The sequence below is a fragment of the Phyllobates terribilis genome, unplaced genomic scaffold (assembly GCF_046119375.1).
Source record: "Phyllobates terribilis strain yellow unplaced genomic scaffold, ASM4611937v1 Scaffold_7__3_contigs__length_470593459, whole genome shotgun sequence".
Lineage (NCBI taxonomy): Eukaryota > Metazoa > Chordata > Amphibia > Anura > Dendrobatidae > Phyllobates > Phyllobates terribilis.
Genome location: NW_027362767.1, coordinates 232,423,876 through 232,437,382, shown reverse-complemented (window position 1 = coordinate 232,437,382; position 13,507 = coordinate 232,423,876). Strand labels below are relative to the sequence as shown.

Here is a 13,507-nt window from a genome sequence, read left to right as displayed (position 1 = left end):
TTTAAGTGCTGTGTTCCTTGCCTAGGAGACTGGCTAATGCTGGTAAACTGCAGAGGTGGCCAGTAACCTGGGCAATGAGCACTAAATAATAAAATAAAAAAATGTCTCCATTCTTGAAAGTTCATTGTTTTTACAATCATTTTGCAATTTTAACAATTTATCATAAAAATAATAACCCTAAAACTTTTCCTGACAGCTTGTTCCCTATGCCTTAGTAGAGCACATGAAGTGGTAGAGTATGGTCCCCGAATTAGAGCCATACTTTATGACCTAAAATGGTGACCAAGTAGAGGCTTTAAGTTGGGTGCACCTAGTCCAAGCATGTATTGGCAGCACGTAGTACTAAATTTCCCCTCTAGTGGTCACTGCAGTGGATGTGAGGCACTGATGACTTGGGATGAGCGGACACGTGGAAGTTCAGGTTCTGATACCCGACCAAACATTAGTCCAAAGTTCGGTTTTGGTACCAGAACTGTACCTGAACTTGAACCTGAACCCCATTGAAATCAATGGGCACCCAAACTTTTGAGCTGGAAAATCTCTCTCTGTCTCTCGCAGTTTTCTGTAAACTCTGAAATTTTGCAATGAGAGAAAATGTGTGCTCTTCATAGCCATTGAAATTAATGGTTGTTGATAGCTGACATAGGGCAGAGGGGGTCTAGCTTTATAAACTATGTGTAAGGGTCTTATTACATAGACTCAAGATGCATTAGCGTAACTTGAAACTTGTGGGCCCCATTGCAAAATCTCCAACAGGGCCCCCTTCTATAGCAGTTCTTCTCAATTGGGCTAAATGGACCTTTTCGACCCCCAAGGCCCGAGTGCCCAGGTTGACCACAACGCCCTGTATCCAGTATACTTATGCCCCTGCTCAGATGAACATTTCAGATGATCTGTAAAGTCATATATCCCTTTAGATGAATGGACGGGTCGTGGCGGTTTTATTTTCGAGTTATGAATATCTCATTTGTAGAAAGGCAGGAAAAGTAGAGTTACGATTTCTGTACGGTGAAAAATAGGAGGTGGGGAGCAAATTCATCTCAACGGAGAAAAATAGATTATTTTCTTAGTTCCAGATTACGGATACATGATTGCCACCAAGGATTTAGTAGAGCATGTAACAACCGTGCTCTGGCTCCATATTCTTTAATTGTAGCACTACGTAACCGATCGCTGTAAACATGTACAGTGTTCATAAATATTCACCTAAAGTGGGAATAAAGGACGTAGACTTTTTTAAAATTCTTCCCAATGTAGTTTGTGCTGAAAAATCCCCCACATCCATCCTACGGGTTTAGCAACATTGTTGGACACTCATGTAAGTGACCAAATCATCACCAATACCCCTATAACGCTAATGGACTGGAAGAAGGTATGGTACCCCTGTAATGCTAATGGACTGGTGGATGCTAGGGTACCCCTGTAACACTAATGGACTGGTGGAAGCAAGGGTACCCCTGTAACACTAATAGACTGGTGGAAGCTAGGGTACCCCTGTAACACTAATAGACTGGTGGAAGCTAGGATACCCTTGTAACACTAATGGACTGGTGGAAGCTAGGGTACCCCTGTAACAATAATAGACTGGTGGAAGCTAGGGTACCCCTGTAACACTAATAGACTGGTGGAAGCTAGGGTACCCCTGTAACACTAATAGACTGGTGGAAGCTAGGATACCCTTGTAACACTAATGGACTGGTGGAAGCTAGGGTACCCCTGTAACACTAATGGACTGGTAGAAGCTAGGGTACCCCTGTAACACTAATAGACTGGTGGAAGCTAGGATACCCTTGTAACACTAATGGACTGGTGGAAGCTAGGGTACCCCTGTAATGCTAATGGACTGGTGGAAGCTAGGGCACCCCTGTAATTCTAATGGACTGGTGGAAGCTAGGATACCCTTGTAACACTAATGGACAGGTGGAAGCTAGGGTACCCCTGTAATGCTAATGGACTGGTAGAAACTAGGGTACCGCTGTAACGCTAATGGACTGTTGGAAGCTAGGGTACCCCTGTAATGCTAATGGACTGGTGGAAGCCAGGGTACCCCTATAATGCTAATGGACTGGTGAAAGCTAGGGTACCCCTATAATGCTGATGGACTGGTGGAAGCTAGGATACCCCTGTAATGCTAATGGACTGGTGGAAGCTTGGGTACCCCTGTAACACTAATGGACTGGTGGAAGCTAGGGTACCCCTGTAATGCTAATGGACTGGTGGATGCTAGGGTACCCCTGTAACACTAATGGACTGGTAGAAGCTAGGGTACCCCTGTAACGCTAATAGACTGGTGGAAGCTAGGGTACCCCTATAATGCTAATGTACTGGTGGAAGCTAGGGTACCCCTATAATGCTAATGGACTGGTGGAAGCTAGGGTACCCCTATAATGCTAATGGACTGGTGGAAGATACGGTACCCCTGTAATGCTAATGGACTGGTAGAAGCTAGGGTACCCCTGTAACGCTAATGGACTGGTGGAAGCTAGGGTACCCCTGTAATGCTAATGGACTGGTGGAAGCTAGGGTACCCCTATAATGCTGATGTACTGGTGGAAGCTAGGATACCCCTGTAATGCTAATGGACTGGTGGAAGCTCGGGTACCCCTGTAACACTAATGGACTGGTGGAAGCTAGGATACCCCTGTAATGCTAATGGACTGGAGGAAGCTTGGGTAACCCTATAATCCTAATGAACTGGTGGAAGCTAGGGTACCCCTGTAATGCTAATGGGCTGGTAGAAGCTAGGGTACCCCTGTAATGCTAATGGACTGGTGGAAGCTAGGGTACTCCTGTAATGCTAATGGACTTGAGGAAGCTAGGGTACCCCTGTAACACTAATGGACTGGTGGAAGCTAGGATACCCCTGTAAACACTAATGGACTGGTGGATGCTAGGATACCCCTGTAACGCTAATGGACTGGTGGAAGCTAGGGTACCCCTGTAATGCTAATGGACTGGTGGAAGCTAGGGTACCCCTGTAACGCTAATGGACTGGTGGAAGCTAGGGTACCCCTATAATGCTAATGGACTGGTGGAAGCTAGGATACCCCTGTAAACACTAATGGACTGGTGGATGCTAGGATACCCCTGTAACGCTAATGGACTGGTGGAAACTAGGGTACCCCTATAAAGCTAATGGACTGGTGGAAGCTAGGGTACCCCTGTAATGCTAATGGACTGGAGGAAGCTAGCGTACCCCTGTAACACTAATGGACTGGTGGAAGCTAGGTTACCCCTGTAATGCTAATGGACTGGTGGAAGCTAGGGTACCCCTCTAATGCTAATGGACTGGTGGAAGCTATGGTACCCCTATAATGGTAATGGACTTGTGGAAGCTAGGGTACCCCTGTAATGCTAATGGCCTGGTGGAAGCTAGGGTACCCCTGTAATGCTAATGGACTGGTGGAAGCCAGGGTACCCCTATAATGCTAATGGACTGGTGGAAGGTAGGGTACCCCTATAATGCTGATGGACTGGTGGAAGCTAGGATACCCCTGTAATGCTAATGGACTGGTGGAAGCTAGGGTACCCCTGTAATGCTAATGGACTGGTGGAAGCTAGGGTACCCCTGTAACACTAATGGACTGGTGGAAGCTAGGGTACCCCTGTAATTCTAATGGACTGGTGGAAGCTAGGATACTCTTGTAACACTAATGGACAGGTGGAAGCTAGGGTACCCCTGCAATGCTAATGGACTGGTAGAAGCTAGGGTACCCCTGTAACACTAATGGACTGGTGGAAGCTGGGGTACCCCTGTAATGCTAATGGACTGGTGGAAGCCAGGGTACCCCTATAATGCTAATGGACTGGTGGAAGCTAGGATACCCCTGTAATGCTAATGGACTGGTGGAAGCTCGGGTACCCCTGTAACACTAATGGACTGGTGGAAGCTAGGGTACCCCTGTAATGCTAATGGACTGGTGGATGCTAGGGTACCCCTGTAACACTAATGGACTGGTAGAAGCTAGGGTACCCCTGTAACGCTAATAGACTGGTGGAAGCTAGGGTACCCCTATAATGCTAATGGACTGGTGGAAGCTAGGGTACCCCTGTAATGCTAATGGACTGGTGGAAGCTCGGGTACCCCTGTAACACTAATGGACTGGTGGAAGCTAGGGTACCCCTGTAATGCTTATGGACTGGTGGATGCTAGGGTACCCCTGTAACACTAATGGACTGGTAGAAGCTAGGGTACCCCTGTAACGCTAATAGACTGGTGGAAGCTAGGGTACCCCTATAATGCTAATGGATTGGTGGAAGCTAGGGTACCCCTATAATGCTAATGGACTGGTGGAAGCTAGGATACCCCTGTAAACACTAATGGACTGGTGGATGCTAGGATACCCCTGTAACGCTAATGGACTGGTGGAAGCTAGGGTACCCCTGTAATGCTAATGGACTGGTGGAAGCTAGGGTACCCCTGTAATGCTAATGGACTGGAGGAAGCTAGGGTACCCCTGTAACACTAATGGACTGGTGGAAGCTAGGGTACCCCTGTAATGCTAATGGACTGGTAGAAGCTAGGGTACCCCTGTAACGCTAATAGACTGGTGGAAGCTAGGGTACCCCTATAATGCTAATGGACTGGTGGAAGCTAGGGTACCCCTGTAATGCTAATGGACTGGTGGAAGCTAGGGTACCCCTGTAATGCTAATGGACTGGTGGAAGTTTTGGTACCCCTATAATGCTAATGGACTGGTGAAAGCTAGGGTACCCCTGTAATGCTAATGGCCTGGTGGAAGCTAGGGTACCCCTGTAATGCTAATGGACTGGTGGAAGCTAGGGTACCCCTGTAACACTAATGGACTGGTGGAAGCTAGGTTACCCCTGTAATTCTAATGGACTGGTGGAAGCTAGGATACCCTTGTAACACTAATGGACAGGTGGAAGCTAGGGTACCCCTGTAATGCTAATGGACTGGTAGAAGCTAGGGTACCCCTGTAACACTAATGGACTGGTGGAAGATACGGTACCCCTGTAATGCTAATGGACTGGTAGAAGCTAGGGTACCCCTGTAACGCTAATGGACTGGTGGAAGCTAGGGTACCCCTGTAATGCTAATGGACTGGTGGAAGCTAGGGTACCCCTATAATGCTGATGGACTGGTGGAAGCTAGGATACCCCTGTAATGCTAATGGACTGGTGGAAGCTCGGGTACCCCTGTAACACTAATGGACTGGTGGAAGCTAGGATACCCCTGTAATGCTAATGGACTGGAGGAAGCTTGGGTAACCCTATAATCCTAATGAACTGGTGGAAGCTAGGGTACCCCTGTAATGCTAATGGGCTGGTAGAAGCTAGGGTACCCCTGTAATGCTAATGGACTGGTGGAAGCTAGGGTACTCCTGTAATGCTAATGGACTTGAGGAAGCTAGGGTACCCCTGTAACACTAATGGACTGGTGGAAGCTAGGATACCCCTGTAAACACTAATGGACTGGTGGATGCTAGGATACCCCTGTAACGCTAATGGACTGGTGGAAACTAGGGTACCCCTATAAAGCTAATGGACTGGTGGAAGCTAGGGTACCCCTGTAATGCTAATGGACTGGAGGAAGCTAGCGTACCCCTGTAACACTAATGGACTGGTGGAAGCTAGGTTACCCCTGTAATGCTAATGGACTGGTGGAAGCTAGGGTACCCCTGTAATGCTAATGGACTGGTGGAAGCTATGGTACCCCTATAATGCTAATGGACTTGTGGAAGCTAGGGTACCCCTGTAATGCTAATGGCCTGGTGGAAGCTAGGGTACCCCTGTAATGCTAATGGACTGGTGGAAGCCAGGGTACCCCTATAATGCTAATGGACTGGTGGAAGGTAGGGTACCCCTATAATGCTGATGGACTGGTGGAAGCTAGGATACCCCTGTAATGCTAATGGACTGGTGGAAGCTAGGGTACCCCTGTAATGCTAATGGACTGGTGGAAGCTAGGGTACCCCTGTAACACTAATGGACTGGTGGAAGCTAGGGTACCCCTGTAATTCTAATGGACTGGTGGAAGCTTAGATACTCTTGTAACACTAATGGACTGGTGGAAGCTAGGGTACCCCTGTAATGCTAATGGACTGGTAGAAGCTAGGGTACCCCTGTAACACTAATGGACTGGTGGAAGCTAGGGTACCCCTGTAATGCTAATGGACTGGTGGAAGCCAGGGTACCCCTATAATGCTAATGGACTGGTGGAAGCTAGGGTACCCCTATAATGCTGTTCGACTCGTGGAAGCTAGGATACCCCTGTAATGCTAATGGACTGGTGGATGCTAGGGTACCCCTGTAACACTAATGGACTGGTAGAAGCTAGGGTACCCCTGTAACGCTAATAGACTGGTGGAAGCTAGGGTACCCCTATAATGCTAATGGACTGGTGAAAGCTAGGGTACCCCTGTAATGCTAATGGACTGGTGGAAGCTCGGGTACCCCTGTAACACTAATGGACTGGTGGAAGCTAGGGTACCCCTGTAATGCTTATGGACTGGTGGATGCTAGGGTACCCCTGTAACACTAATGGACTGGTAGAAGCTAGGGTACCCCTGTAACGCTAATAGACTGGTGGAAGCTAGGGTACCCCTATAATGCTAATGGACTGGTGGAAGCTAGGGTACCCCTATAATGCTAATGGACTGGTGGAAGCTAGGATACCCCTGTAAACACTAATGGACTGGTGGATGCTAGGATACCCCTGTAACGCTAATGGACTGGTGGAAGCTAGGGTACCCCTGTAATGCTAATGGACTGGTGGAAGCTAGGGTACCCCTGTAATGCTAATGGACTGGAGGAAGCTAGGGTACCCCTGTAACACTAATGGACTGGTGGAAGCTAGGGTACCCCTGTAATGCTAATGGACTGGTGGAAGCTAGGGTACCTCTGTAATACTAATGGACTGGTGGAAGCTATGGTACCCCTATAATGCTAATGGACTGGTGAAAGCTAGGGTACCCCTGTAATGCTAATGGCCTGGTGGAAGCTAGGGTACCCCTGTAATGCTAATGGACTGGTGGAAGCTAGGGTACCCCTGTAACACTAATGGACTGGTGGAAGCTAGGGTACCCCTGTAATTCTAATGGACTGGTGGAAGCTAGGATACCCTTGTAACACTAATGGACAGGTGGAAGCTAGGGTACCCCTGTAATGCTAATGGACTGGTAGAAGCTAGGGTACCCCTGTAACACTAATGGACTGGTGGAAGATACGGTACCCCTGTAATGCTAATGGACTGGTAGAAGCTAGGGTACCCCTGTAACGCTAATGGACTGGTGGAAGCTAGGGTACCCCTGTAATGCTAATGGACTGGTGGAAGCTAGGGTACCCCTATAATGCTGATGGACTGGTGGAAGCTAGGATACCCCTGTAATGCTAATGGACTGGTGGAAGCTCGGGTACCCCTGTAACACTAATGGACTGGTGGAAGCTAGTATACCCCTGTAATGCTAATGGACTGGAGGAAGCTTGGGTAACTATATAATCCTAATGAACTGGTGGAAGCTAGGGTACCCCTGTAATGCTAATGGGCTGGTAGAAGCTAGGGTACCCCTGTAATGCTAATGGACTGGTGGAAGCTAGGGTACTCCTGTAATGCTAATGGACTTGTAGAAGCTAGGGTACTCCTGTAATGCTAATGGACTGGTGGAAGCTAGGGTACCCCTGTAACGCTAATGGACTGGTGGAAGCTAGCGTAACCCTGTAACGCTAATGGACTGGTACAAGATAGGGTACCCCTGAAGAACCTTTATTGTTTGCTTCCAGTGGATTAAAATTTGTCCTTGGCATGTAGCAGTCACTAGAGTTGGGCGGAATCATTTTGTCAGGATCCAGACCAGGGGCCACATTAGTAATCTGTAGCTGCTGGAGAGCAATCCTTTAGAACCGCCTCTTACCTGATGGCATCCATGGCTCCTCGTTTAATCAGTTGGACTGGCGCAATATCCTGGTTGCGGCATGGCTTACATGTGACATTAGCAGAATAATCCAAGGAAGAGCCAGGTAAGAGGTGGTCATCAGGACTAGTGATGAGCAAATTTGTTCGGCATTTTAAATTTGTGTTCGAGTTTGGGGTTCCGACATGTTCGCGCCAAAAAATCGGCTCCGCCCATGAACATCCCTGATTTGCCACGCTGTCACACAGATGTCAATTTACGATGAATGTGTTCATGCTGAGATCTTGAAAGTCTTGTAAAATTCATGCAAAGAATAATCTTTATTTGTTAAAGCAGGAATATCCCATTAAATCTGAACTCTATGGAAAAGAGTTACACAGGCCAGGAAAAGGAAAATGTTCAAAATTCTAACCAAACAGAGCGGAAAAAACTTGACAACCCAATGGTCGGTTTGATTCAAAACGGAGCATTGATAATTGATTGAGCTGAAATGATGAACAAGTTCAGAATTGTGCAGGAAGTTGGCACAATACAAATAATGCCATTGTCCAGCGTAGACGAGATCCTAGACGCTCATTACTTGTCTGTTGTTTGGCAAGGAACGCAGCTGCCAGTCGGCTTCATGCTTCGTACTAATTGGTCAGAAAATATGAGTAAATGACTGTAATGACATAATTCCTGCACAATAGCGCTTGGCAAAAGTCTTTTCTATAAGCTTCGTGAGTTAAAGGAAAACATGGAATGTCTATTGTGTTTTCAACCAATTTGGGAAATTTTCAAGTTAATGCTTCCATTGAAAAAGTTTAATTAGAAAATATACCATCACTATGGATGAAAAAACGGAGCGCTAGACTTGCTTTAAAAAGACCTGAAATATTCCATAAATATGTATTACTTTTACCTGATCTAAATGCCGCTGTTCTCCTGAATCCGGCAATGTTTTTATTTTCTTCCTGCTCCTCTCCATTCCTGAGATCTTGCCTCCTCTTCCCAATATATAAATCTAGTATTTTTATCCAACTAGGCGTGTTCCAGATAATCTAGGTACCACACCCACTTGGCTAACAAAGACTAGATTTACATAAAAAGAAGGAAGGGCAAGGAGAGGTGCAAGAAAAAAAGAAAAACCTTTCCAGATTCAGGAGAACAGCGGCATTTACCCAAGGTAACAAAAAATACATATTTATCTAACAAGTCCTCTTTCACTATAATTCATCCTCGATCCCAAGCACTGTGGTTGTGGTATTTTTCCATGTGTCTATTTATACCCATGGAAATAGGACGACTTACTTATCGAAAATGGAGCCAAGCACAAACATGTGAAGAACATACGAGCTTCATGGTCGTTAGTTGGGTTTGACCCCAGTGTCCAAGTCCTGCAAGGCCGTGGAGCTACGGTAATCACTGCCCACCATGTCCACTCTACCATGTAACGAAGATCACAACTAACTACTATTCTTATTTTCAAGAGTTCTTATAAAAATTATTTATTTCAGATCTTTTTGTTTTCCAGGTTTTCGGAGATACAGACCACGTGCGCATGATATCAGAAGGTTCGGACTGTCGATGCAAATGCATCATGAGACCCTTAAGTAAAGAAGCCTGTGCCCGTATTAAAGACGGCAATATGCGGGTGGAGGATTATTATACAGTGGAAACAGTCAGCTCTGGGTCTGATTGCAAGTGTTCATGCACTGCTCCACCATCATCTCTTAATCCTTGTGAAAATGAATGGAAGATGGAGAAAATGAAGAAACAGGCTCCGGAGTTGTTTAAGGTATCCTATATTATCATTGTCTCTATATCCACCAACTATGTGGCCACTATGGGGATAGTGGAGAGGGGAATCCAGTTATCTTGTCTAAAAAGTAGTATAAACCTGGGCAGTTTCCCAAAATCCCTTTCTGTCCCACAATATTGGGCTACGGTTGAAGGCATCCCAAGTCCTCCTGTCCCTGGATGAGGGTCCGGTTGGAATGAACAAACGGGATGAGGTCCCTATTTTCTTGGTCCCTCTCTCTTCTATGTCCTTCTCACCTCCATGTTCATCTTTATGTTTTTAATAAAATGAGAAGATATTAGTTACAGTCCAACTTCATGTTAAAAAATTGGGACACAATTGCACAATATTATTTGACTTATGTAGATTTTTTGGGCTCCGTTTTTTTATTACTTTACTATTTAACTTTCTTAGTGATGAGGAATAAATGTAGTACTTATAATAAGAAAAAATCTCTATGGTATCAATAAGTCATGGAATGGCTGAGGAACCTCTGGATACCGCCCTGCCAAGGTAGGAAGGGTTGCAATCATACATGTTTCCATTCTCAGACAGTGAGAAATTCGGCCATTATGGTCCTGTATGTGATGTCTATGAAAACTGTATAGAGCTCCCATCACTGACAGGACCCTAATGACCTTCATTTTTCACAGATTTGTTTGTGGAGGAAACTTGGAAAGAATAGTCGACAACCTGAGTTGAGAGTCTTGGATGTAATGAAGTCAATACCAAGCAGCCATGGACTACCATGTGTTTACGGTGAAAAACGTATGAACAAAGATACGTTCCACTAAAGGGTTTAGATTTTCAGAGTGTACCAAGTCTATTGAGATTACCCACAGAGAAATACTGGTCGAATATTTTACTGTTACCCATGTGCAGGAGAATGTTCCATGTGTAAGGAGGCCTAAAGTTCCCTCTCCTTAATAACAAGACAACGGTAGAGTTGTTGCTTTTCAAGTTGCTGGAACCGGTCCATTGGCCACGCCAATAATCTATGGTCATCGGATGGGAGTGCTGAGAACTGCCTCCTACCTCCTGGCACTTTTTTGATTAGCCAGCCCAGAATGATATCATATGTGGATCACACCACAACAATGACATTACGCCAGGCTGGCTAATCAAAAGATGAGTGGAGATGACATCAGGACTCCCACCTGTAGCAAGACGACTCGCTCGGCCGCTTCCGGAATTAGACTCAGGAACCCGGGTTTTCGCTGCAGGCTTTATTAAATGGCATAAAGCTCTGCACTCCAGCAAAATAAACACGGCCTTACTGGCAAAATGACAAAACAAAACAATAAACGATAGTAGAGTCCATATGAGTATGGGATTCGGCCACACAGGTTGTAGTCCTAGCCTTCAGCTCTGTCTTGAGCTGAAGCTCTCCCAGTCTGGAGACCTTGCATCTCCAAACCACAACACAGGAAAAAAAATAGGACTGAACATTTAAACCTTGCTCAGCCACATGCTGAGGTGGAGGTATGGGGAATGACTTCCCTCCCATCTCTATGTCATTCCCATTAAACCACACCCTTTAAAAGAGTTAACTCCCAGCATATAACATGCTGGCAGAAAGTTTATTGGTTTCAGTTCACACAGGCTAGCAACCTGCGTGACACATACCTCCCCTCATATATCATACCGGTGACTCTGTCACACATCCAACAGCCACCAATTACTAACCTTGACCAGGTTTTTGCGAACTGATTGGCGCCAACTTTAAATATCAGTAATATAAGTTGCACATGGTAAGTGAGGGCCCCTGTTATAGATTTTGATGAGGAGCCAAGGAACCACAAAATATGACGACCACTATTTCAATGCTACTCATCGCACTTCTATGACATACTTTTCAACTATCTTGGAAAGTTTGGGAGGCTCCCAGAATAATTAGATACCCACTCGACTCTTAGAAGGACTGGCAAATGTCCCTGGTGCCGACATACCCTCTCTTACGTCAGCATTTCTGGAAAGTTTCTTGCACGTGGATGCTCTGTCATTAGACAGGACATTCAAACGCACATCCAGGCGACAGATAATAGGGTGTCGAGGAATGTGGCTGTGAAAAAAGGTCATGGTCAATATATTTTTATGGTTACATGTTTTCGGCAACTCAGACAGTAGCCTCTTGGATATTAACCTATGAAAGTTGCAAGTGTGCTCTATGGTATGCCGATTTGCATGTCATTCATGGTCTGGTAAAAGGGTTTGTAAAACCCCATAAGAGCAAGAATAGTGATTATTAGTGGTTGTCGCTTAGAATAAGATACCTAGATAATCTCCAAATAGTGGAATAGATTATTAAGACTTTACCCAAGAACCCAACTCCAAGGTACTTTCAGATTTTAATAGGAAATGATTTTAGATGTTGCTTTTAGGCGCACTCCTACTGTTATACAAAATGGAAAATGCTAATCAATAGCAGCTCCGGGCGTTGTTTGAGGAAAATGACTTATGTATATCCTTACCAGCTAATTATATCCCTATCATAGGAAGTCATGGGAAAGTGCTTGGGCTGTGGGATGGTCGGTTTATCCCAGGCAAATGAAAAATTTCTATTTTCTGCGAAAACTCCCTGAGGCTTCCCCTATTTTATCTTTTAATACATTGAGCCAGGACTCCAAACACTACATTCACTAGTTTAATTGAAACTGGGTCTAATTTATAGCCAAGTGCAAAACATACAATCTCAAGTAAGCGTTCCTATCATGTCTTGCTGGATCTACTGAAACTAAAATAACCTTTCGTTGATGATGACCATAAAATGGTGGCCATTTTTTCCCACATACGTACTTTGGACATTTACTATAGTGGTGGTTGACAAAACACATGATCAGCGACCCAACTTCTTGGTGTGGTCAAAGGACCACACAACTCAGGCAAGTATTTGCCTTGTGTGCCTGTTACATAACGCAGGCTCCCTGGGTGCGGTGGGTCCTCTAAGCCTAAGGTCCATGTTAGCACACGGGCAACGTGTGTTGGTGTACCATGCGGGTGAGGCACGCAGGACACTGATAGCAGACAGGAGACCATTTACAGAGGTACTTAAGGCATCAGGCAGATTGCAGGGTTACTAGAAACTACAGGCAGATTGCAGAGTTACTGAAGACCTCAGACAGATTGCAGAGTTACTAGAAACCACAGGCAGACTGGAAACTCAAGGACTAGAAACTGCAGGCAGAAAGGAGGCATCATGAAGACCACAGATAGTTAGCAGACAAAACTTCGGAGTAACAAGAAAGTCCAAATACCATGGAAGCTGCAAGCGGCTAGGAGACGTCCTGTAAACCGCCAGACACGCAGCAGAGGTCCTGAAAGACCGGGAACAGGTAGCAGACAGAACTCCGCAATAACTACAATGTCATAAAACCATGGAAGCCGCAGGCAGATAGGAGACGTCTAGGAGATCTAGCCAGTTAGCAATGGTACTCAAAGCCGCAGATGTAACTCAAGGATTGGAAATCACAGGCTTCTTGGAGACTGTGGACAGGAACTATGCACAGGCAACCTAAAAGTCCTACTTGTCTTGGGAGGCCTTATATAGGCCTAGGAAATAAACACCTGGGGCATTCTGGGCTACTTACAAAGCCCGACATGGAGCATAAGAAGGTCTAGCTTATCTCGATGAGGAAAGCAAAGATCCGAGACTGTGTTTTCCCCATCTTTGTTGTCCAAAAACAGGTTTGGACCCTGCAAAGAGGAAACTAAAACCTCATCAAGAAATCCATGATCTTGTTTTGAGCTAAAAGATATATTAAGTGAACATATATGAAACATCCACATCTCAACTTGCTAACCATGCTTCTGCATTTGTTGCTGGGCAGTGCCACACTTTTCTTGTGGGCGATGC

The 13,507-nt window shown here is 45.6% G+C and overlaps 1 protein-coding gene across 1 annotated transcript in view; it reads left to right on the top strand.

Annotated features, from left to right (window-relative positions):
• Positions 1-13,507, top strand: part of OLFML2A (olfactomedin like 2A) — a 97,185-nt gene that overhangs the window by 35,692 nt on the left and 47,986 nt on the right. The window contains exon 2 of the mRNA XM_073639815.1: positions 9,388-9,651. Coding sequence (XP_073495916.1) covers positions 9,388-9,651 — 264 coding nt within the window. The remainder of the gene's footprint in view (positions 1-9,387; positions 9,652-13,507) is intronic.